General features: G+C 42.0%; 1 protein-coding gene across 2 annotated transcripts in view; it reads right to left on the minus strand.

The window, feature by feature from the left end:
• The window catches only part of LOC139750966 (pentatricopeptide repeat-containing protein 2, mitochondrial-like), a 153,132-nt gene that overhangs the window by 27,385 nt on the left and 104,528 nt on the right, over window positions 1-21,219 (minus strand). Inside the window, exon 1 of one of the 2 annotated variants that reach the window (XM_071665935.1) lies at window positions 3,721-3,870. The exons of the other annotated variant lie outside the window; for it this stretch is intronic. Within the exon in view, the coding sequence (XP_071522036.1) occupies window positions 3,721-3,817 (97 nt within the window). The 5' untranslated portion in view covers window positions 3,818-3,870. Of the gene's footprint in view, window positions 1-3,720; window positions 3,871-21,219 lie in introns of those variants that run through there. 2 annotated transcript variants of the gene reach the window in all.

Below are 21,219 nucleotides of genomic sequence, written 5' to 3' on the forward strand. Positions count from 1 at the left end.
TAAGAGCAAGGTTATTAGGTACAGTAGGGTTGAGGGACAAGTCAATTGGGAGGTAAGTTTGAATGGAGAAAAACTGGAGGAAGTGAAGTCTTTTAAATATCTGGGAGTGGATTTGGCAGCGGATGGAACCATGGAAGCAGAAGTGGAACATAGGGTGGGGAGGGGGCGAAGGTTCTGGGAGCGTTGAAAAATGTAAGGAAGTCGAGAACATTATTTTGGAAGGCAAAAATAGGTATGTTAGAAGGAATAGTCATTCCAACAATGTCATATGGTTGCGAGGTGTGGACTATAGATAGAGTTGTGCGGAGGAGGGTGGATGTGCTGGAAATGAGATGTTTGAGGACAATATATGGTGTGAAGTGGTTTGATTGAGTAATGAAAGGGTAAGAGAGATGTATGGTAATAAAGAGTGTGGTTGAGAGAGCAGAAGAGGGTGTTTTGAAATGGTTTGGTCACATGGAGAGAATGAGTGAGGAAAGATTGACCAAGAGGATATATGTGTCAGAGGCGGAGGGAACAAGGAGAAGTGGGAGACCAAATTGGAGGTGGAAAGATGGAGTGAAAAAGATTTTGAGTGATCGGGGCTTGAACATGCAGGAAGGTGAAAGGCATGCAAGGAATGGAGTGCATTGGAACAATGTGGTACCAGGGTCAATGGATTGAACCAGGGCATGTGAAGCGTCTGGGGTAAACCAAGGAAAGTTTTGTAGGGCCTGGATGTGGAAAGGGAGCTGTGGTTTTGGTGCATTATACATGACAGCCAGAGACTGAGTGTGAATGAATGTGGCCTTTGTTGTCTTTTCCTAGTGCTACCTTGTGCACATGCAGGGGGAGGGGGTTTTCATTTCATGTGTGGCGGGGTGGCGACGGGAATGAATAAGGGCAGACAGTATGAATTATGTGTACATATGTATATGTCTGTGTGTGTGTATATATATGTATACGTTGAGATGTATAGGTACGTATATGTGCGTGTGTGGACGTGTATGTACATACATGTGTATGTGGGTGGGTTGGGCCATTCTTTCGTCTGTTTCCTTGCGCTACCTCACTAATACGGGAGACAGTGACAAAGTATATTAAATAAAATAATTTTTTTTTTTTTTTTTTTGCTTTGTCGCTGTCTCCCGCGTTTGCGAGGTAGGCGCAAGGAAACAGACGAAAGAAATGGCCCAACCCACCCCCATACACATGTATATACATACGTCCACACACAGCAAATATACATACCTACACAGCTTTCCATGGTTTACCCCAGACGCTTCACATGCCCCGATTCAATCCACTGACAGCACGTCAACCCCGGTATACCACATCGCTCCAATTCACTCTATTCCTTGCCCTCCTTTCACCCTCCTGCATGTTCAGGCCCCGATCACACAAAATCTTTTTCACTCCATCTTTCCACCTCCAATTTGGTCTCCCTCTTCTCCTCGTTCCCTCCACCTCTGACACATATATCCTCTTGGTCAATCTTTCCTCACTCATTCTCTCCATGTGACCAAACCATTTCAAAACACCCTCTTCTGCTCTCTCAACCACGCTCTTTTTATTTCCACACATCTCTCTTACCCTTACGTTACTTACTTGATCAAACCACCTCACACCACACATTGTCCTCAAACATCTCATTTCCAGCACATCCATCCTCCTGCGCACAACTCTATCCATAGTCCACGCCTCGCAACCATACAACATTGTTGGAACCACTATTCCTTCAAACATACCCATTTTTGCTTTCCGAGATAATGTTCTCGACTTCCACACATTCTTCAAGGCTCCCAGAATTTTCGCCCCCTCCCCCACCCTATGATCCACTTCCGCTTCCATGTTTCCATCCGCTGCCAGATCCACTCCCAGATATCTAAAACACTTCACTTCCTCAGTTTTTCTCCATTCAAACTCACCTCCCAATTGACTTGACCCTCACCCCTACTGTACCTAATAACCTTGCTCTTATTCACATTTACTCTTAACTTTCTTCTTTCACACACTTTACCAAACTCAGTCACCAGCTTCTGCAGTTTCTCACATGAATCAGCCACCAGCGCTGTATCATCAGCGAACAACAACTGACTCACTTCCCAAGCTCTCTCATCCCCAACAGACTTCATCCTTGCCCCTCTTTCCAAAACTCTTGCATTCACCTCCCTAACAACCCCATCCATAAACAAATTAAACAACCATGGAGACATCACACACCCCTGCCGCAAACCTACATTCACTGAGAACCAATCACTTTCCTCTCTTCCTACACGTACACATGCCTTACATCCTCGATAAATATAAATGATTAAATGTCACCATGAGAATACAAATTCTCCAGTCTATCTCCTTTAACTGTCACTGTGAGAATACAAATTCCCTAGTCTATCTCTTTTATAAAATAGATTTTCCAATATCATTATTTCATCTATCCTGAGAAGGGCATGTTTTACCACTTCATGTATCACCCAGATTCTTCCTTCACTGTTTTTTTGTATACTTATCTTGAATTATTAAAATTCTCAAGAGAATTATCCAGTATCAACACTACTACACTCTTCTTTCCCACAGTTACTCTTCCCATTATGTATTGTCTGAATGTGGCTTCTACTACCTTATCCTGAAATTAAAGATTGTCTCTTTTTAATAGGCTAATCCACCTCCTTTGCATTCTCTTTCCCAGATGACTATTTCTTAGATAAGGCAGTTTATTCACATAAGGAATGATAAGAGTCAAAGTCTTATCAAAATGATCAAATATGGTGTGCTTATTTAAGTTGGTTATATGGATAAGATGGGTGAAGAAAGACCAACTATAAGTACCTATGTGTCAAAAGTAAAGGGAACAAAGTGGTGAGGGCAACTGAGAAGGAGAGACAGAGCAAGGAAGGAAGATAGAGAATGTAATATGGATAGCATGAATTGGATCAATGAGGTACACATGTTCCCTTCGACTTCCATTTGCTACTTTTGAGGTATCCGTTCATAATTACCTTATTTATTATCGTAGGTTATGAAAATATTATAACAATCATGTCCCAAAGGTTTGCTGTATTCTTTATATGATATATCGGTCAAGATATATTCCACCCTTAGGTTGGTAATGTACCAATTTAGGGATATCAAAGAAACAGCTTATGGATTTGGAATAAAACACAGCTTTATCAATGGACTCAATGCACTTTGCAGAAGTGATTTTGCTTACTAGGGAGATTTTCTGTCAATTATTACTAGTGTTTCATCTGATTTCATGTCAATAAATCCTACATTTTCCCTGATCTTTATAGCCCACATCACTATTGACATTAATGTACAATTGAACATACAGCTCTCAATCATTCTCTATCTTCTCTCTTCACACTTAAGTGCCGCTTCAAAAATCAACCACACATTTCCCCTAGTATAGAAAACCCTCATCGCATTACTTATCATCGTTCAGTAAAATCAATCTGTTCTATTAACAGTTGGCAGGATTTACACCCTATGGCGTGTCCGATATAAAGCCGCGGTCCTGAACACTGACTTATGAAAGTAAAAAGTGTGGCCATTGTTCCAACACCGAACTATGAAAGCAAAATACCCATCTCGAAAACCAACATAAGTCAAATGTGCCATAAAGCATTTAGTATCCCTGAAAATGGTGACACACACTCTTCTCTTTTTAATAGGCTTTGTGATTTATGACAATGTCGTACCAAGATACTTATGTGAATTTAAAGAACCCTAAACTCTTACCTAAAGGCCATATTGATAATGATGAGTTTGAGCTACATAACCTCGGTAACCTGGTAAACATATTCCGACAAGTATTTGAAACTGTTAGTGCGGCCATCACTGTTTTGTTTACACTTTACAGTCCGTTCGCCACGTGAATCCGTAATCCGAATTTCCTCCAAAATTTTACGTCTGGTCAGGATTTTCAGGAGATACGACCTACGTAAATTTATTTTATTTTGTTTTACCTAGAATACAACGAAGAGAGAAGGAATAAGAGAGAGAGAAAAAAATGCAGCAACCACACATAACCAACCAATATCAGATAATAGAACCGCTCTCTGAAATTAAAGATATAGAAAATTGAAGACTTGATCTGTAGATTTTTGAGATTCAGGGTACAAAGAGCAGAGAAGGGTGTGAATAGATTGGACATTTCATCATCACAGTTTAATCCATTTATGATACTTCTGCCTATCATTTCTGATAAACTGTTTGCTTTAGTAAATTGTTATGGGCTCTGATTTCTCTATGTTTTGCATCTTTCCAAGAAATTTTTCGACACCATCACACTTGGATAAAAGACTTGAAGACTGTGGTCATAACACTTTTCTCTGTTCCTCTAAACTCTCACTGTAACTCAGCTCTCTTAATGCTATGATTCACCATCTTGGTTGCCTTCCTGTGGACATTGCCTCGTATTTATCTATGCCTCTTCTAGTGTAGTGACAAACTTGATAAAGATAATCCAGTCCTATGATATTAATAACTTGTTGAACATTCATTTACTCGTGTGCTTACATGCATTTCCGATATCTGTCAGCAGATAGTTTGTTTTCTTTACAATACTTCTGAAGCAAAGCTCTGGCAGCTTATTTCCTTGAAGATACTGTTCTTCCAGAGGCCTTCTGTCACTGTGCTCAGTACCCAGTACTTTAAATTTAGCTGGGGTCATCTTCGTCAATGATATATCAGTCCAATTTTGGAGTTTGTTCAGGGAGCAGTGGGTGCTCGATGTTTTTATTTTTTTTTAGTGATACTTCCCTTTCTATATTGCAGCCCTGATTATAATTGTTATAAGTATGTTAAGTATTAACAGATAGAGATAAATAGATAGATAGATAGATAGATAGATAGAGAGAGAGAGAGAGAGAGAGAGAGAGAGAGAGAGAGAGAGAGAGAGAGAGAGAGAGAGAGAGAGAGAGAGAGAGAGAGAATGCATTGGTACAAGGGCATGAGAGACAACAGAGGGCCCGTTAGCTCCTGTTTAGGTCATGCATTTTGAACCTAAATCGATCTGAAGTGGATGAGGTAAGGATAGACCTCTCTCTCTCTCTCTCTCTCTCTCTCTCTCTCTCTCTCTCTCTCTCTCTCTCTCTCTCTCTCTCTCTCTCTCTCTACCCTCCACTCCCTCCTGCAACAACAGCTGCCGTACTTCCGCAAATGTTCCTTAAGTTGATGGAATCCTAAATTTTCTTTCCTTATTCCATGACCTTAGCATCATCCACTGGTATGAATCCAATTCTTTTTTCGGCAAACTACTTGCATAGAATAAGAAAATCAATGGCTCCAGAAACGAGCCTTGCCGCAACCCATTACGAACTAGGCTGCTGACAGCAGTCGCCCAAGCTGGTGCTACCGCTCCGACTGTGGAATGCCTGGAAACATCTTACACTCTCCATATTAAAGTTGCTGGTCTTACTCTCTGTCCCATCAAAACGGGACTACCGGGTCTGGTCCTGCCATCTCCTTCTTACAAGCATCATACGCCAACTCAAAACTCACTTATTTTCTTCATATAAGCACTCATGCCACCTCCCGTTTAATCATTCGTTTATTTATAATCATAAAGAATAGATCTGTTGCCCCCAATCCCCAACATCATTGGGTGTTAAGAATCTCCGGGTTTCCACCTGACTCTACTGCCAATGAGAGGAAGGGCTTGGATGAGCTTTCCTTCTCTGATAGATCTTCCTCATTTTCTATCCACACTACCAAAGTTTGTGGTCTCTCGAGTAACCTTGCTTCTCTTGAACACCATCTATTTCATACCTCTCCTAATATCTTGCTTCTCTCTGAGACCCAGTTGTTTAATGCTTTTTACTTGCCCCTTTTTCATATCGGATTATAATCGCCACTCACGATTCCCGTTCATAGGTGGTGTCTGTGCTTCTTCCAACATCAACACACCTGTCACAAGCCTCGAAGACCTCGAGTCCCTAAACTTTTTTGATGTGGCTCAAAGTCTGTCTCCCAACTACCACACTTTTTCTCTCTGTTTCGCCCATAACGCTCCTAATTCTAAAAAATTTCATATCTTTCTTGGGCAGTCTAATCTGCCATGAGACTGGCATTCTCTTAATAGCAAGTAGAGATCCTCTACTTAAGAGATTTCAACTTCCACCATAGGAGTTGGCCGAATTCTTCCCATACGGATGACATGGGCTAATTTGAGGCCCACATGTTCTCCATTTTCAGTGATCTGGAGCAGGTTATCCACCGCCGTACCCATATTCGTGACCGCTGTGACCATCTTTTAATATTCTCGACCTGTTTTTCACCTCTAGTCTATTCTGCTGTAACGACACAATCTCGTCCCCAAATGGTTCATCTGACCACACACTCAGAAATGTATCTATTCCAATAGCGTCTCCCCCTCCAGCAGCCTCGTATAAGCGTAAATATTGACACCTCAACAAAGCTGACTGGAATAATAAGATTTTTTTTTTTCTGAATTTCCTTGGATAAATTACTGTCTCATGTGGTGATGCTACTGTCTCCACCAGAAGCATATCTGAGGTTGTTGTTGAAGGAAAGGAAGAAATTATCTCCTCTTCCTCCAAGACGATCTCTTCATTCAATCAATGGTTCAACAGTTCCTGCTCTGAGGCCAGTTAGGTAAGGGATCAAGCATATCCGGGCTTGGAAAAACTCTCCTTCCTCCGACTCCCATTCAGCTGCAAGTACGTTATTCGTGAGGCGAAGCGTTCCTTTATTCCAAGGAAGTGCGATAACCTCTCCTCGTCATACACTGAGAGGTCTTTCTGGCCTTTAACGTTGGGCATCGCTAAGAACTTCCGTCGCTCTACTTTCCCTTCATTTTTCCGTTCTGGCAGTACTATAGCTGTCTCTCCCGTAAACGAAGCAACTTCCTTTGGTTTCCGTTTCTCCTCTAACTTCACCCTGGACGACTTTCTAATGCTCCTCTTACTAATCCTATCCCCCCTTTCCCGTAATCTTTTTTCGGACTGTCCATAGATGGCTTCCCTCCTAGACATAAGCAAGGCTCATAGTCCTGATGGCATCCATCCACATCTATTGAAAAAGTGTGCCACTGAACTTGCACTTGGTGCTTGCTCGTCGGTTCCGTTTCTGTATAAAAAAAAAAACAGGACTTTCCCTTCTTCTTAGAAGCATGCGTTGGTGCATCCCATCTCTAAGAAGGGCGACCGTTCTAACCCCTCTAACTATCGTACTTTGACATCTACCATTTCCATTTTTTTTTTTTTTAATCCAACCTCAACTCCCATATCCTTCAACACCTTGAATTTCAGTCTCCTCTCTGATCATCAATATGGCTTCCGCAAAGCGAGATCCACTGGTGATACTTCTATCTTACTGATGGTCTTCACCCCTGAAAGATTTTGGGGAGTCCTGTGTAGATGCCTTTGACATATCCAAAGCTATTGACAGTGTGTAGCATTGGGTGTCTCTTTAAGCTCCCTTCTTTTGGCTACCTTCCCTTACTTTGCTCCTTCATACCTAGCTTGCTTCCTCTCCGGCCGATCTACCTCTGTGGTTGTTGATGGATTAGCATCCCTTTTTTTTTCTCGAGACATCATCAGCGGTGTCCCTCAAGGTTCAGTCCTGTCCCTTATTTTCTTTTTCTTTTTATAAACAATTTCCTCTCTTCCACAAGCTATCAAGTGCACTCATACACTGAAGACTCAACACTGCATTCTTCCACATCCTTCATTTCTGGTTCTTCACTCACCCGATCTTCATCTCGTTTCAACTTCCTCAATAAACTTGGATATGGACAGGGTATCTCAGAGGGGAAGACGAAATCTAATCAAGTTCAATGCCTCCAAGACTCACTGTCTCCCCATATCTCAATAAAAAAAAAAAAAAGTCGTCAAAACCCTCTTTTCTCTCTGATGGCTTTATGATTCCACCTCTCGACTCAATGAACATACTTGCTATTACTGTAACATCCACTCTTTCTTGGAAACCCCACATCACGGAAATAACTAAGTTTGCTTCTAAGAAACTGGGTGTCCTGTTTAGATGTCGAAACTCTTTTCTTCTGAACAGTTGCTCCGTTGATAAAAAAAAAAAAAAGGGGGGGACTAATTTGTCCTTGTGTAGAGTACTGCTCTCATATCTGGGGTGGCTCTTGCTCTGCTTCCCTACTTGACAGAGTCAAGTCGAAAGCAGTTTGACTAATTATCGCTCCCAGGTTAACTTCAAAAGTGGACCCGCTTGCTCTACACTGCAATGTTGGTTCACTTTCCCTCTTCTATAGGTATTACTTTTTACTTTTGCTCCCGAGAGCTGTCTGCTCGTGTGTCACCACCACTAGCATTCTGCTGCGTCACATGATTAATGTATGGCCGTTGGCAAACTTCAGGAAGGGTGGTTTTGATAACTGCTTCTGGCCCTACACCTCGAAGCTTTGGAACCTTTACCTTCTCATGTCTTTACCAGTAACTACGACCTGGTACATTTTAAGGAAAGATTTTCCACTTCCTCCAATATTCGTAATTACTCTTTCATCTCTCTTCCTTTTGATAATCTTCTTTATATATCAATTAAGGCTCGGCAGCGAATTGGACCACTGTCCATGAATGGAACCTCCAGCTTAGGGGAAAAAACAGTGATAACTCAAACCCATTCTCAGAAGGCCAGTCTTTTATTTCTTTCCAACGAGGAAATTTTCTTCCCATTAGAAATTATTTTCCTTATTCCTGCACGATGATACAGTTGTATTTTCATCAATCTCCTATGCATCAAATGCATTCTGGTAATCTTGGAATACACAATAAACCTTTTTTTTTTTTTTGTCTAGAACAGAGTTCATTTGGTCTCCCTTCGTGAATACATGTCCCTCACTAAGGCAGTCTCTCTCGTTTGCAGGCATTTATTCATTTGCAGTGTAATCATCTTGCTCAGGTTTTCACAAACCAAATCTGTTAAAGAGATCGGCTCGTCGTTCATATTTTCCCCGATCACCTGCCTGGAAAATGAGCACGACAATTACCCTTTCTCATTCCCTTGGCACTATACAGTCCTCAAGATGACGTACTGAACAATAGTCAAAGCGAACTGTCGAGCGTAATTACACACTTCCTCAACATATATGGAAATCTAGAAGACCATAAAATGTTTACGTAGGTTATGGCCCTGTAGTCTGCCTCAGCTATTCTAACGGCTATTCTAACGTTTTTTTTCAACATCTCTTTCCCCATCCCGTCTCGCTTGGCATATGGCAATATTGTCTTCCACTTTCTAGCATGTCATTCATATCCTTGCACATATATTCTATTCTCTCCAATTCTTCTCCACCTGAGACCCTTGAGCCTGATTACCTGCTCTGCAACAAACCATTTGCTTCTAATGAGTTTTACGGGAAAGATTTATATCATTCCCTTTCTTGCTGTCACAATCTTCACGTAAGGAAATGGCAATGTGCAGCGCGCCTCTTTCTAGTGAAGAGAGATGTGGCACGAGGAACATTTGGTGAAAGGTGATTGGGAGTGAGTCTTTTAATATATTATGATGTGGTGGATAAGAAGTGAAAGAAAGATGGAAGTCAATACACTTGAATGATGTGAAGGAAGGTAATAGAGGTCACAGGTGAGGCTTTCTAGACTGGCGGGTTTAATGTTAAGGGCCGTGGAAATCTGGTAGATTCTTAAAGAACTTTGGAGACTCAGTGAGTTCTCAAGGGCTTTGGGTGTTGAATGTCTCTGTTAAGAGTTTTGGGCATTTCGCATACTGACGCCGGAGGCACGAAGACAGCGCAAGAGGTTACAGACGACGAAGACCAGCTTAAAGGCCACAGAGGAGTTATAACGTAAAGCTCGAGACGAAAAAGCAGACGACGATATGAAGTCGAGGAGGAGACTTCCTTCATCCCAAGATTGGATTGGATTATAAAACTTAGGCTTTAATGCCAAGCTCTGGAGCATCTAAGGCTATCCAGCGCTCTTAATATAGACTAAAATATTCTTAGAAATTCATATTGATTTTATAAAGTAAACAAAAATAGTTAAGATTTATAATAAAAATCTAAAGATTCCATTAACCTGTTAGTATGACAGCTGTCACCTTGTAATTCATTCATGGACCTGACATGTCATAAATTTGCTCTCTGGTCTTGATTGAAAAGATCACACTCCATTGAAAATGTGTTTTACTGTCAAATCAAATCGACAGGTGAGAGAATAGGGAAACGGCTTACTCAAAGACTATGAGACTTTGCTAGGAACTTTGTGATGAAACCATATCCTAGCCATTGTCTTTTTAAAAGCTGCCATTTCTCAAAAAAAGAAAAAAAAATGCCTTAGAGATAAGGAGATTTGTGAAGTATTCCTTTTTTTTTGTCAGTTATTGGTATAAAAGTTTGGAAAGTAGTTTCCAGGTTTTTTAGAAAGAAGTTATCTAGATTCATAATAACATCTGCAAGTGTTCTTTTTTCCTAAAGATTTCCCTAAGATAATATCAAAAGGAACTACTTGTCATGAACCCGTCGTGTCCATATGAAAAAAACAAAAAGAGAAAGAAAATGAGCATCTCATATTTGACTAGGATGAATGACCACCTCCCACATTCTATGATCGGCTCGTAGTAACAGTAGTATTTTTTTTTTACGACGCGAGGTGAGTCAGTGAGAGAGAGAGAGAGAGAGAGAGAGAGAGAGAGAGAGAGAGAGAGAGAGAGAGAGAGAGAGAGAGAGAGAGAGAGAGAGAGAGAGAGCCCAGCCAGCCAGCCAGCCAGCCACCTACGGTTCCAGCCATCAAGACAAGTTTCCTACAAAGGCTAAAACAAAAAAAACATAAGTGACGCGTGAGGGCGGTTGGGAGCCGGTGTCCCAACATGGCCGCTGCCTGGGGTTGGGCACCACTTTAAAAGGACGAGCCGAGTTGCCCAGCCAACTTGCTCAACTCTTCTCCCGAATGTCTTCCAGTAACGTTCGTCCGATTTCTTGGTGGTCGTGTACCAGTGGCTGGTGGAGAGTTGGGTCGTGGGACGCACTTATCAGCATCGGTGAACATATGATAATTTTATAAGATGCCAATTTATTCAATCCTGATACACAACCAGGGCCCCCACACAGACCTTTCCACGCCACTTTCACATGCCCTGGTTCAGTCCACTGACAGTATGTCGCCCCCTGTATACCACACCGTTCCAATTCTCAGTCACTCACATCTTTTTCTTTATATTCCATCCTTCCATCTCCTAGTTGGTCTCTCCCTTCTTATTCCCCTCCACTGCTGACACACACACCACACACACACACAGACACATATACACACACACACACACACACACACATATATATATATATATATATATATATATATATATATATATATATATATATATATATATATATATATATATATATATATATATATATATCCTCTTTGCCAACTTCCACTCACTCATTCTCTCCGTTCGTTCAATCCATCGGTAAGTGCAAAGTTCTACAAACTGGCAGTGAAAATGAAAAGGCAGCCTACAGTATGAATTACGTTGAACTGTAAAAGGTAAATGAGGGAAAAGACTTGGGTGTAGTAATCTCTGGTGACCTAAAGCCAAGTAAGCAGTGCACAGAAGCAGTGAGAAAAAATGAACGAACAAAAATCTTGGTTTTATAGGTAAAACCTTCCAATTCAAGTCCAGGGATACCATCCTTAATCTTTACAATTCAGTGATGCGTCCTCGTCTTGAGCATCGTATTCAGTTTTGGTCACAATAACTGAAAAAAAAAGAAAGACAGACAATGTATAGAGTACAGCGCCGAGCCACCAAGATGGTTCCCAGACTGAAAACAAATGAGATTAGTCCAACGGAATCTATTCAGCTTAGAAAAGAGAAGGTTAAGAGGTGATCTAATACAAGTATTTAAAGTAATCAAAGGCTTTGATAATGTTGATCTGATCAAGTCACCAAAGACTTGATTCGTCTGATTTATACTAGTAGTTATGGATACGAACGCGTGGGCAAACGATTTACCCCGAATAAGGCGAAATACTTCAACGGAATTATCTAAACATATGGAACGATGTGCCAAGTCCACGACATTCATTTTTTTGTGTGCCCATAGTGAAATGTGACAATTTGCAGGTTATTTTCTTTGAATTATCTGTATATCTTCTATCTTTATCCACACAATTCTCTGAGTCTTTGATATCTTCCAACATCACAAACAGCTTCGAGAGGAGCCAGTGGTCTGTCGCCTTTTGCAAGTCCTTTGTATTTTCTATTACTTTCAGCAACGTGCATCACCGTATAGATTCTACACTCAGAGGACGTCAGGCACTGGAACATTCATGTGGCTTCTTACCTGTGTGAAGCCATGTGGCTTCTTACCTGTATGAAGAGTCATGTGGCTTCTTACCTGTATGAAGAGTCATGTGGCTTCTTACCTGTATGAAGTCATGTGGCTTTTTACCTGTATGAAGAGTCATGTGGCATCTTACCTGTATGAAGAGTCATGTGGCTTCTTACCTGTATGAACAGTCATGTGGCTTTTTACCTGTATGAAAAGTCATGTGGCTTCTTACCTGTATGAAGAGTCATGTGGCTTCTTACCTGTGTGAAGAGTCTTGTGGCTTCTTACCTGTATGAAGAGTCATGTGGCTTCTTACCTGTATGAAGAGTCATGTGGCTTCTTACCTGTATGAAGTCATGTGGCTTTTTACCTGTATGAAGAGTCATGTGGCTTCTTACCTGTATGAAGTCATGTGGCTTCTTACCTGTATGAAGAGTCATGTGGCTTCTTACCTGTATGAAGTCATGTGGCTTTTTACCTGTATGAAGAGTCATGTGGCATCTTACCTGTATGATGAGTCATGTGGCTTCTTACCTGTATGAAGAGTCATGTGGCTTCTTACCAGTATGAGCAGTCTTGTGGCTTCTTACCTGTATGAAGAGTCATGTGGCTTCTTACCTGTATGAACAGTCATGTGGCTTCTTACCAGTATGAGCAGTCTTGTGGCTTCTTACCTGTATGAAGAGTCATTGCCTTCTTACCTGTATGAAGAGTCATGTGGCTTCTTACCTGTGTGAACAGTCATGTGGCTTCTTACCTGTATGAAGAGTCATGTGGCTTCTTACCTGTATGAACAGTCATGTGGCTTCTTACCAGTATGAGCAGTCTTGTGGCTTCTTACCTGTATGAAGAGTCATGTGCCTTCTTACCTGTATGAACAGTCATGTGGCTTCTTACCAGTATGAGCAATCTTGTGGCTTCTTACCTGTATGAAGAGTCATGTGCCTTCTTACCTGTATGAATAATCATGTGGCTTCTTACTTGTATGAAGTCATGTGGCTTTTTACCTGTATGAAGAGTCATGTGGCTTCTTACCTGTATGAAGTCATGTGGCTTTTTACCTGTATGAAGAGTCATGTGGCTTCTTACCTGTATCAATAACCATGTGGCTTCTTACCTGTATGAAGAGTCATGTGGCTTCTTACCTGTATGAATAATCATGTGGCTTCTTACCTGTATAAACAGTCATATGGCTTCTTACCTGTATGAAGTCATGTGGCTTTTTACCTGTATGAATAATCATGTGGCTTCTTACCTGTATAAACAGTCATATGGCTTCTTACCTGTATGAAGAGTCATGTGGCTTCTTACCTATATGAATAGTCATGTGGCTTCTTACCTGTATGAACAGTCATGTGGCTTCTTACCTGTATAAAGTCATATGGTTTCTTACCTGGATGAAGTCATGTGGCATCTTACCTGTATGAATAATCATGTGGCTTCTTACCTATATAAACAGTCATGTGGCTTCTTACCTGTGTGAATAGTCATGTTGCTTCTTACCTGTATGAACAGTCATATGGTTTCTTACCTGTATAAACTGTCATATGGCTTCTTACCTGTGTGAACAATCATGTGGCTTCTTACCTGTATGAAGTCATATGGCTTCTTACCTGTATGAACAGTCATGTGGCTTCTTACCTGTGTGAAGAGTCATGTGGCTTCTTACCTGTATGAACAGTCGTGTGGCTTTTTACCTGTATGAAGTGTCATGTGGCTTCTTACCTGTATGAACAATCATGTGGCTTCTTACCTATACGAAGAGTCATGTGGCTTCTTACCTGTATGAACAATCATGTGGCTTCTTACCTGTATAAACAGTCATATGGCTTCTTACCTGTAGGAACAGTCATGTGCTATTATATTTTATTCCAAGAGAAGAATATCTTGTAACACTGCAAACATCAATATGGCATCCTTCTAGTACGAATAACGGTGTGGTCCACTAAACCACTTCTCGGGAAGGTTTTGGGTACTGTAAACCTGAATATGGCCTCCCTCGTCAATAAATATCCACATGGCTCACAAACCATGGGCAGAGGTCTTCTGGCACTGTGGACACTCATATGGCTTTTCTCCTGTGTGAATAGTTATGTACTGCGTTAAGGGACTCCTAAGAAGAAAAAAAAGGTCTTTTGGCACTGTGGACATTTATATAGCTTTTCTCCTGTGTGAATGGTTATGTACTGCAGTAAAAAAGTCCTCTGGAAAAAGGTCTTTTGGCGTTGAGAACTTTCATATGGTTACTCGCCTGTGTGAATGATCATATGCTACGTTGATTACTCCACGGAAAAGGTCTTTAAGTATTATATACATTCATTATTATCTCCCCTGTAGCAATATTCAGTGATCTCATTAGATCAATATATATATATATATATATATATATATATATATATATATATATATATATATATATATATATATCGCTTTTTTCGAGCGCAAGCAAGGTAGCGCCTAGAAACAAAGACACGTCCGCTCACATGAAGATAGGTACACATATACGCACATACACGTGTATATATATATATATATATATATATATATATATATATATATATATATATATATATATATATCATACAAACCTCCAACAGCCAGGATCGAACCCGGGACACCTGTGCAAGAGGCGGGAATGTAACCGCTAGGCTATGTGCCGGGACCCTTGTGCAAGAGGCGGGAATGTAGCTGCTAGGCTATGGGCCATATATATATGCATATATACACGTACATAATCACGCTTGCTCGCCTTCATCCATTTCGATGCCACTCCACCCCACAGGAAACAGCACAAATGCATAAAGGAAAAGAAAAAAAAAAAGATAACATATACAATCTCTTCTTCCTCAAACCCGATCGCCGCCCCCTGCGTCAGCGAGATAGCGCCAGGAAACAGACGAAGAAAGGCCACATCCACTAGCAATCATTCTCTAGCTGCCATGTGTAATGCAACCAAACCACAGCTCCTTATCCACATCCAGGCCCCACAGACCTTTCCTTGTTTTCCCTCAGGCGTTTCACACGCCCTGGCACAGTCCAAGTCTATGTAGTACATGCCTTTCACCCTCCTGTATGTTCAGGCCCATATCACTCAAAATCTTTTTCATTCCATCCTTCCATCTCCAATTGGTCTCCCATTTCTCCTTCGTTCTCTCCATTTCTGACACATATATCCTCTTTGTCAACCTTTCCTCACTCATTTTCTACATATGTCCGAACCACTTCAACACACCCTCTTCTGCTCTCTCAACCATACACTTTTAACTGCCACACATCTCTCTTACCTTTTCATTACTTACTCGATCAAACCACCTCACACCACATATTGTCCTCAAACATTAAATCTGCAATACATTCACCCTCCTCAGCGTAACTCGTGCTTCGCATCCATATAATATCATAAATAGATGGGACTATTATACCCCCAAACATACACATTTTTGCCCTCCAAAGTAACGTTCTCTATTTCCACACATTCTTCATCGCTCGCAGAACTATATACACGATAAGTTCCCAGGTGCACTCTCGTCTAATGGTCACATCGTCAGGGGAGATACAAGAATGAGATGGAAGACATAGAACAGTCAGTTGATATACAAGGAAGAGACGTAGCTAAGACGCCGATGGTAAACAAACATTACCGGATGGTGGTGTTCGAGTTGGTGGTGTCATGATAACGATTTTATGACAGGCATGATGCCAGAGCCGAACACCACCATCCGGTAATGTTTGTTTACTAATGGCGTCTTAGCTTCGTCTTTTCCTTGCATATCAACTGACTGTTCTAAGCTTTCTACCTTAATCTTGTATCTCCCCTGGCGATGTGATGATTACACGAAATTGCACTTAGAAACTTAACTTGTTTCATTTTCCTCGTGGTTATCACCATATACTAGATCACGCCCACCACTGAACTATTGTAATAATAATAATAATATATATATATATATATATATATATATATATATATATATATATATATATATATATATATATATATATATATATATATTATCTAATAATTATACTTAATCGCTGTTTCTCGCGTCAGCGAGGTAGAGCAAGGAAACATACGAAGAATGGCCTAGCCCCCAACACACACATACACACACACACACACACACACACACACACACACACACACACATATATATATATATATATATATATATATATATATATATATATATATATATATATATATATATATATATATATATATATATTTATACGCCTATACATGCACATATACATACATACATATACATACACAGACATATGCATATATACACATGTCTATATATGCTGCCTTCATCCATTTCCGTCGCCACCCCGCCGCTAGAAGCCTTTTGGACTTGGCAGACAATCTCCAGAAATCTTACATATCGTGCGATAAAGCAAAGGAAAAGCTTTTGAAATCAGGCTAATTATCTCTCGAGAGTCTCACAATCCATTTGCCAAAACAACCAATTAAAGATTCTCGTAGACTTTGGAAGTAAAATAACGCTGAATCTCACAGTAGGGGCAGTTAGCGACCGCATAAATACTATATGAAGATCGAGCTTTGAGCTTGCTCACTCCACAATCATACAAGACCAACTTCACTAACTTTACGTCTCCGAAATCACCCTCAATCTCACAGGAGAAGAGCTGCAGCGCGGAGCTCGAGTGGTTATATCGCGTTACTTGACGCGCCAAATCCATCTCCCACAACACGCGCCTCTCCAAGAGAGTTTCCTCCTCTGTAGAGCAGTTTGAAACTGTATCGTTTTCTCTCCACTTGAGGCCTCCTCACGCTGGCCTCATACCAACCAGCCTAGCTCGATGCAGCTCATGCGTGTATGTCTGGCCTTATCTGCTGTGTATGGTCCATGCCTCCCATCCCTACCCACGGTAATTAACTACTGATGTCATTCTTCACATAATGGCTGTTGAGGCGATCTGTTCAACGCTCTCTCTCTCTCTCTCTCTCTCTCTCTCTCTCTCTCTCTCTCTCTCTCTCTCTCTCTCTCTCTCTCTCTCTCCTTTTAGAGAAGAGGGACGTTCATGCATACTGTAATTTCTGCCATGTACAAAGCCAGACACCTCTCAGGAGCAAAAAAACAAAGTAATACCTATAGAAGATGGAAAGTGAACCAAGATTGCGACGTAAGGCAAAAGGGGTTAAGTTTGGACGTTAACCTGGGACACTTTAAAAGTCGGATCGCTTTCGATTCAACTCTGTAAAGTAAGGATGCAGAGCTAGCTAGAACCACCACAGATGTGAGAGCAGTATTCTACATAAGGACGAATCAATCCCTTGTATAAACGTAGTAACTGTTCAAAAGAGAAGTTTCGACATTTAAACAGGACACCCAGTTTGTTAGAGACAGTCTTAGCTATTCCCATCATGTGGGGTTTTCAAGAAATAGTGGATGTTACAGTAAAACCAAGTAAGTTCATCGAGTCTAGAGGTGGAATTACAGAACCGTCAGATGAGAGACGAGAGTTGTGAAAAGTTTAAGATAGATAGATGGGTAAAAACTGGACCTTGGAGGCATTAAACTTAAGTAGATTTTGTCCACTCCTTTGAGATATCCTGCCCAAGTCTAATGTTATTGAGGAAGCTGTATCAAGACGTGATGCAGATCGAGTGAGAAAAGGAGCAGAATCGAAGGATGTGGATGAATGCAGTGTTGAGTCGTCAGTGTAAGAGTGCATTGGACTGTGTCGATGAGAGAAAATCGTTGGAAAAAAAGGAGGAAAAGTGTAGGGGACAGGACAGCACCTTGAGGGACACTGCTGTTGTTGGATAAAAGCTGGGTGGCTGATCCATCAACAACCACAGAGACAGATCGGCCAGAGAGGAAGCTAGATATGAAGGAGCAAAATAAGGGAAAGAAACCAAAAGAGGGGAGCTTGGAGATGAGACCCCGATGCCACACCCTGTCAAAAACTTTGGATATGTCGAGAGCAACTACACACGATTCCCCAAAATTTTTCAGGGATGATGACCAGACATTAGTAAGATAGGAAAGAATATCACCAGCGGATCTCGCCTTACGGAAGCCATACTGGTGGTCAGAGAGAAGACTGTGATTTTCGAGGTGACAAAAGATATGGGATTGAGGAAGGATCTAAAGATTTTGGAAATGGTGGATGTCAAAGCAATTTAACGATAGTTAGAGGGGTTAGAATGGTCACCCTTCTTAGGGACGGAATGTATTAACGCATGCTTCCAAGGAGGAGGAAAAGTCCTACTTTGTAAACAGAAACGGAACAGATGAGCAAGCGCAGTTGCAAGATCAGAGGCACACTCTTTCAGTACATTGTGTGTTGTACTAACATCTCTGCTATGTACGCCGGGTATTGCTGGGTGTTGTACTAATAACTCTGCCATGTATGCTGGTAACGACTGTGTATTGCACTACTATCTCTGCCACTTATGTCCAATATCTCTTTTGATATGAGCGGGTTGGTTGTCTCTGTGTATTTTGTTCTCAGTCATTCAATTTCTAACACATTCACTCTCCTGCATACAACCCTATCTATATCCTATGCCTCGCATCATAAAATGTTGTTGGAACTACTGTTCCCTCAAACATTCCTATCTTTGCTCTCCGAGATAATGATCTCTCTTTCCAAACATTCTTCATCGCTCCCAGAACCTTCGTCCCCTCTCCCACACCTATGACTCACTTCAGCTTCCATGGTTTCATTCGCGGCAAAGTCCACTCTCACATATCTAAAATATCTCATTTCCTCAAATTTTTCTCCATAGAATTTACATCCCAAGTAACTTGTCCCTCAACCCTGCTGAAGCTAATAACCTTGCTCTTATTCACATTTACTCTCAACTTTCTCCTTTCACACACTTTTCCAAACTCAGTCACCAACTTCTGCAGTTTCTCACTCGAATTAGCCACCACTGCTGTATCATCGGCAAACAGCAATCGACTCACTTCCCAGGCCTTCTCATCCCCAGGTGACTGCATACTCGCCCCTTTCCACATATATGCGGGAGGAGCATACTTTTTTTTTCAAGATACAATTGTCTTTTTTTCACCATTTAATTCTTTCTGTATGTTGGAGCTGGATGATAAGTGGTATCGGTAACAAGCTATGTATGTATAGACCTGTATTCATAGTCAGACCCGAACCTGATTCTTGTCATTAAAGCCCGCGACCAGTGCTTAGCAATAAGAGAGTAGTTTCCTACCGTCTTACGGTGCAATTACCTATTTGTTCAGTACGGGAAGGGCGTTCAACACCCGTGGGCCCCCTATCTGCTCTGAAGATAAATAAACAGCGCTTGAGGTTCACTTCCCGGTTTGACCACATTCACAGGGTCCTGACACCTCGCGTCCTGAAGGTCGGTGGTGGGCGTCAGAACCCCCACACACCCCCCCTTAGCCCCCGCCTGACGCCCACGCTGGCTGCCTCACAGCCTAGTATTGCACCTAGACTGTACCTTAACACATCAGCGTCTTAACTCGTCCGCGAATCATTCTGGACAAATGATAATGATGTTGGTTGACCGGGAACAAGTTATTATGCAAAATAAAACTAATGATGACATAATAGGTTGCTGTAAGCCGTGGTGTGGTCGAGTGCAGCTCATCCGGGACCTGCCTCACACCTACACACACACACACACACAAGCCTTGCCATCTGCGCAGTTCCAGTTACAAAACATTTCGCTCCAGTACGGCAACTCAGACCGACAGTAGGACCTCAGTACTACTAAGTTGTCTTCCTGCTGTACCGTGGTGACTGGTGTGAGGGACGTGAGACGTACCGTAACGTTCATGGAGGAGGAGACGACGGTGCCCAGAGGACGGTGGGCGAAGGCAGGTGCGGCAAAGGTAGGGAGCGGCAGCAAGTCGCCCACCAGGCACAAACGCGGGCCGGCAAAATAGCCTGGGGCACACACCGCCCACCGACCAGCTCGGGGAAGCACATGCTCTCTACACCCCAGTCATCTGGAACTGGTCGTGGCTTACACCACCAACACCAACACCCACTTTATAAATCCTTCATGCATGTCCCTCAAGCACAGCACCCAGCCTTACGTAAAGTGAGCCAGCCTAGCGCATCTGGGCGCAATACAGCGCTGGTACTGCTCACTTCTCTGACGCTCTACGGAAGAGGTTTCATGTATGATTGATGGTAATGTCAGCGCAGGGCAGTACCATGATCATGGTATACACAGTATACAAGAGAACACAACGTCCATACTGTCCCATGGTCATATAGCATAATCTTAGTGCAAAATTGACGGGATACAAACTCACGAACCTCACAAAACAACACGGGCGAGCACAGCTACATTGCATTAGATACAGAATAACTTTCCTTATACCTCAGATTAAACTGAAATATGACCTGACCTAGAGATCTACAAAACAAGGACAATATACATCTAAAGACATGGGATCCAAACTGAAGAATACAGAGTGTATCCATGCATGTAGGTAGACAGGCCTGGTCCGTCATGAGTGTCAGAGACGATGACAGTTTTCTGTCAGTAAAACCAGACCCATCCAGTGGTGTCATTTAAGATTAAGCTTGTTGCACACACTCACAAATCAGGTAGTCCGGAAGCAAAAACGAAATTCGTGGTGACGCAACATCAACAGGAGGTCTTTGACCTTACTGCATCGAAATTACCCTAATGGATCAAATGAGTCCAACGCGGGCTACACCCAGCAACGGTTGACAGCGCGGCCCGACCGGGCCAGCCAGCCCAGGCCCCCCCATGCTCTGGCTAGCTGCAGCAGCTTCAGGTCCCCGCACGCCTCAACTTCAGGTTCCACCACGCCTCAACTTCAGGTTTCAGCGCAGCGCAACTTCAGGTTCCACCACGCCTCAATTCAGGTCCCAGCACGGTTCAACTTCAGGTTTCACTACGGCTTAACTTTAGGTCCCAGCACGGCGCAACTTCAGGTCCCCGCACGGCTCAACTTTAGGTTCCAGCA

Source organism: Panulirus ornatus, chromosome 10 (genome assembly GCF_036320965.1).
Source record: "Panulirus ornatus isolate Po-2019 chromosome 10, ASM3632096v1, whole genome shotgun sequence".
NCBI lineage: Eukaryota > Metazoa > Arthropoda > Malacostraca > Decapoda > Palinuridae > Panulirus > Panulirus ornatus.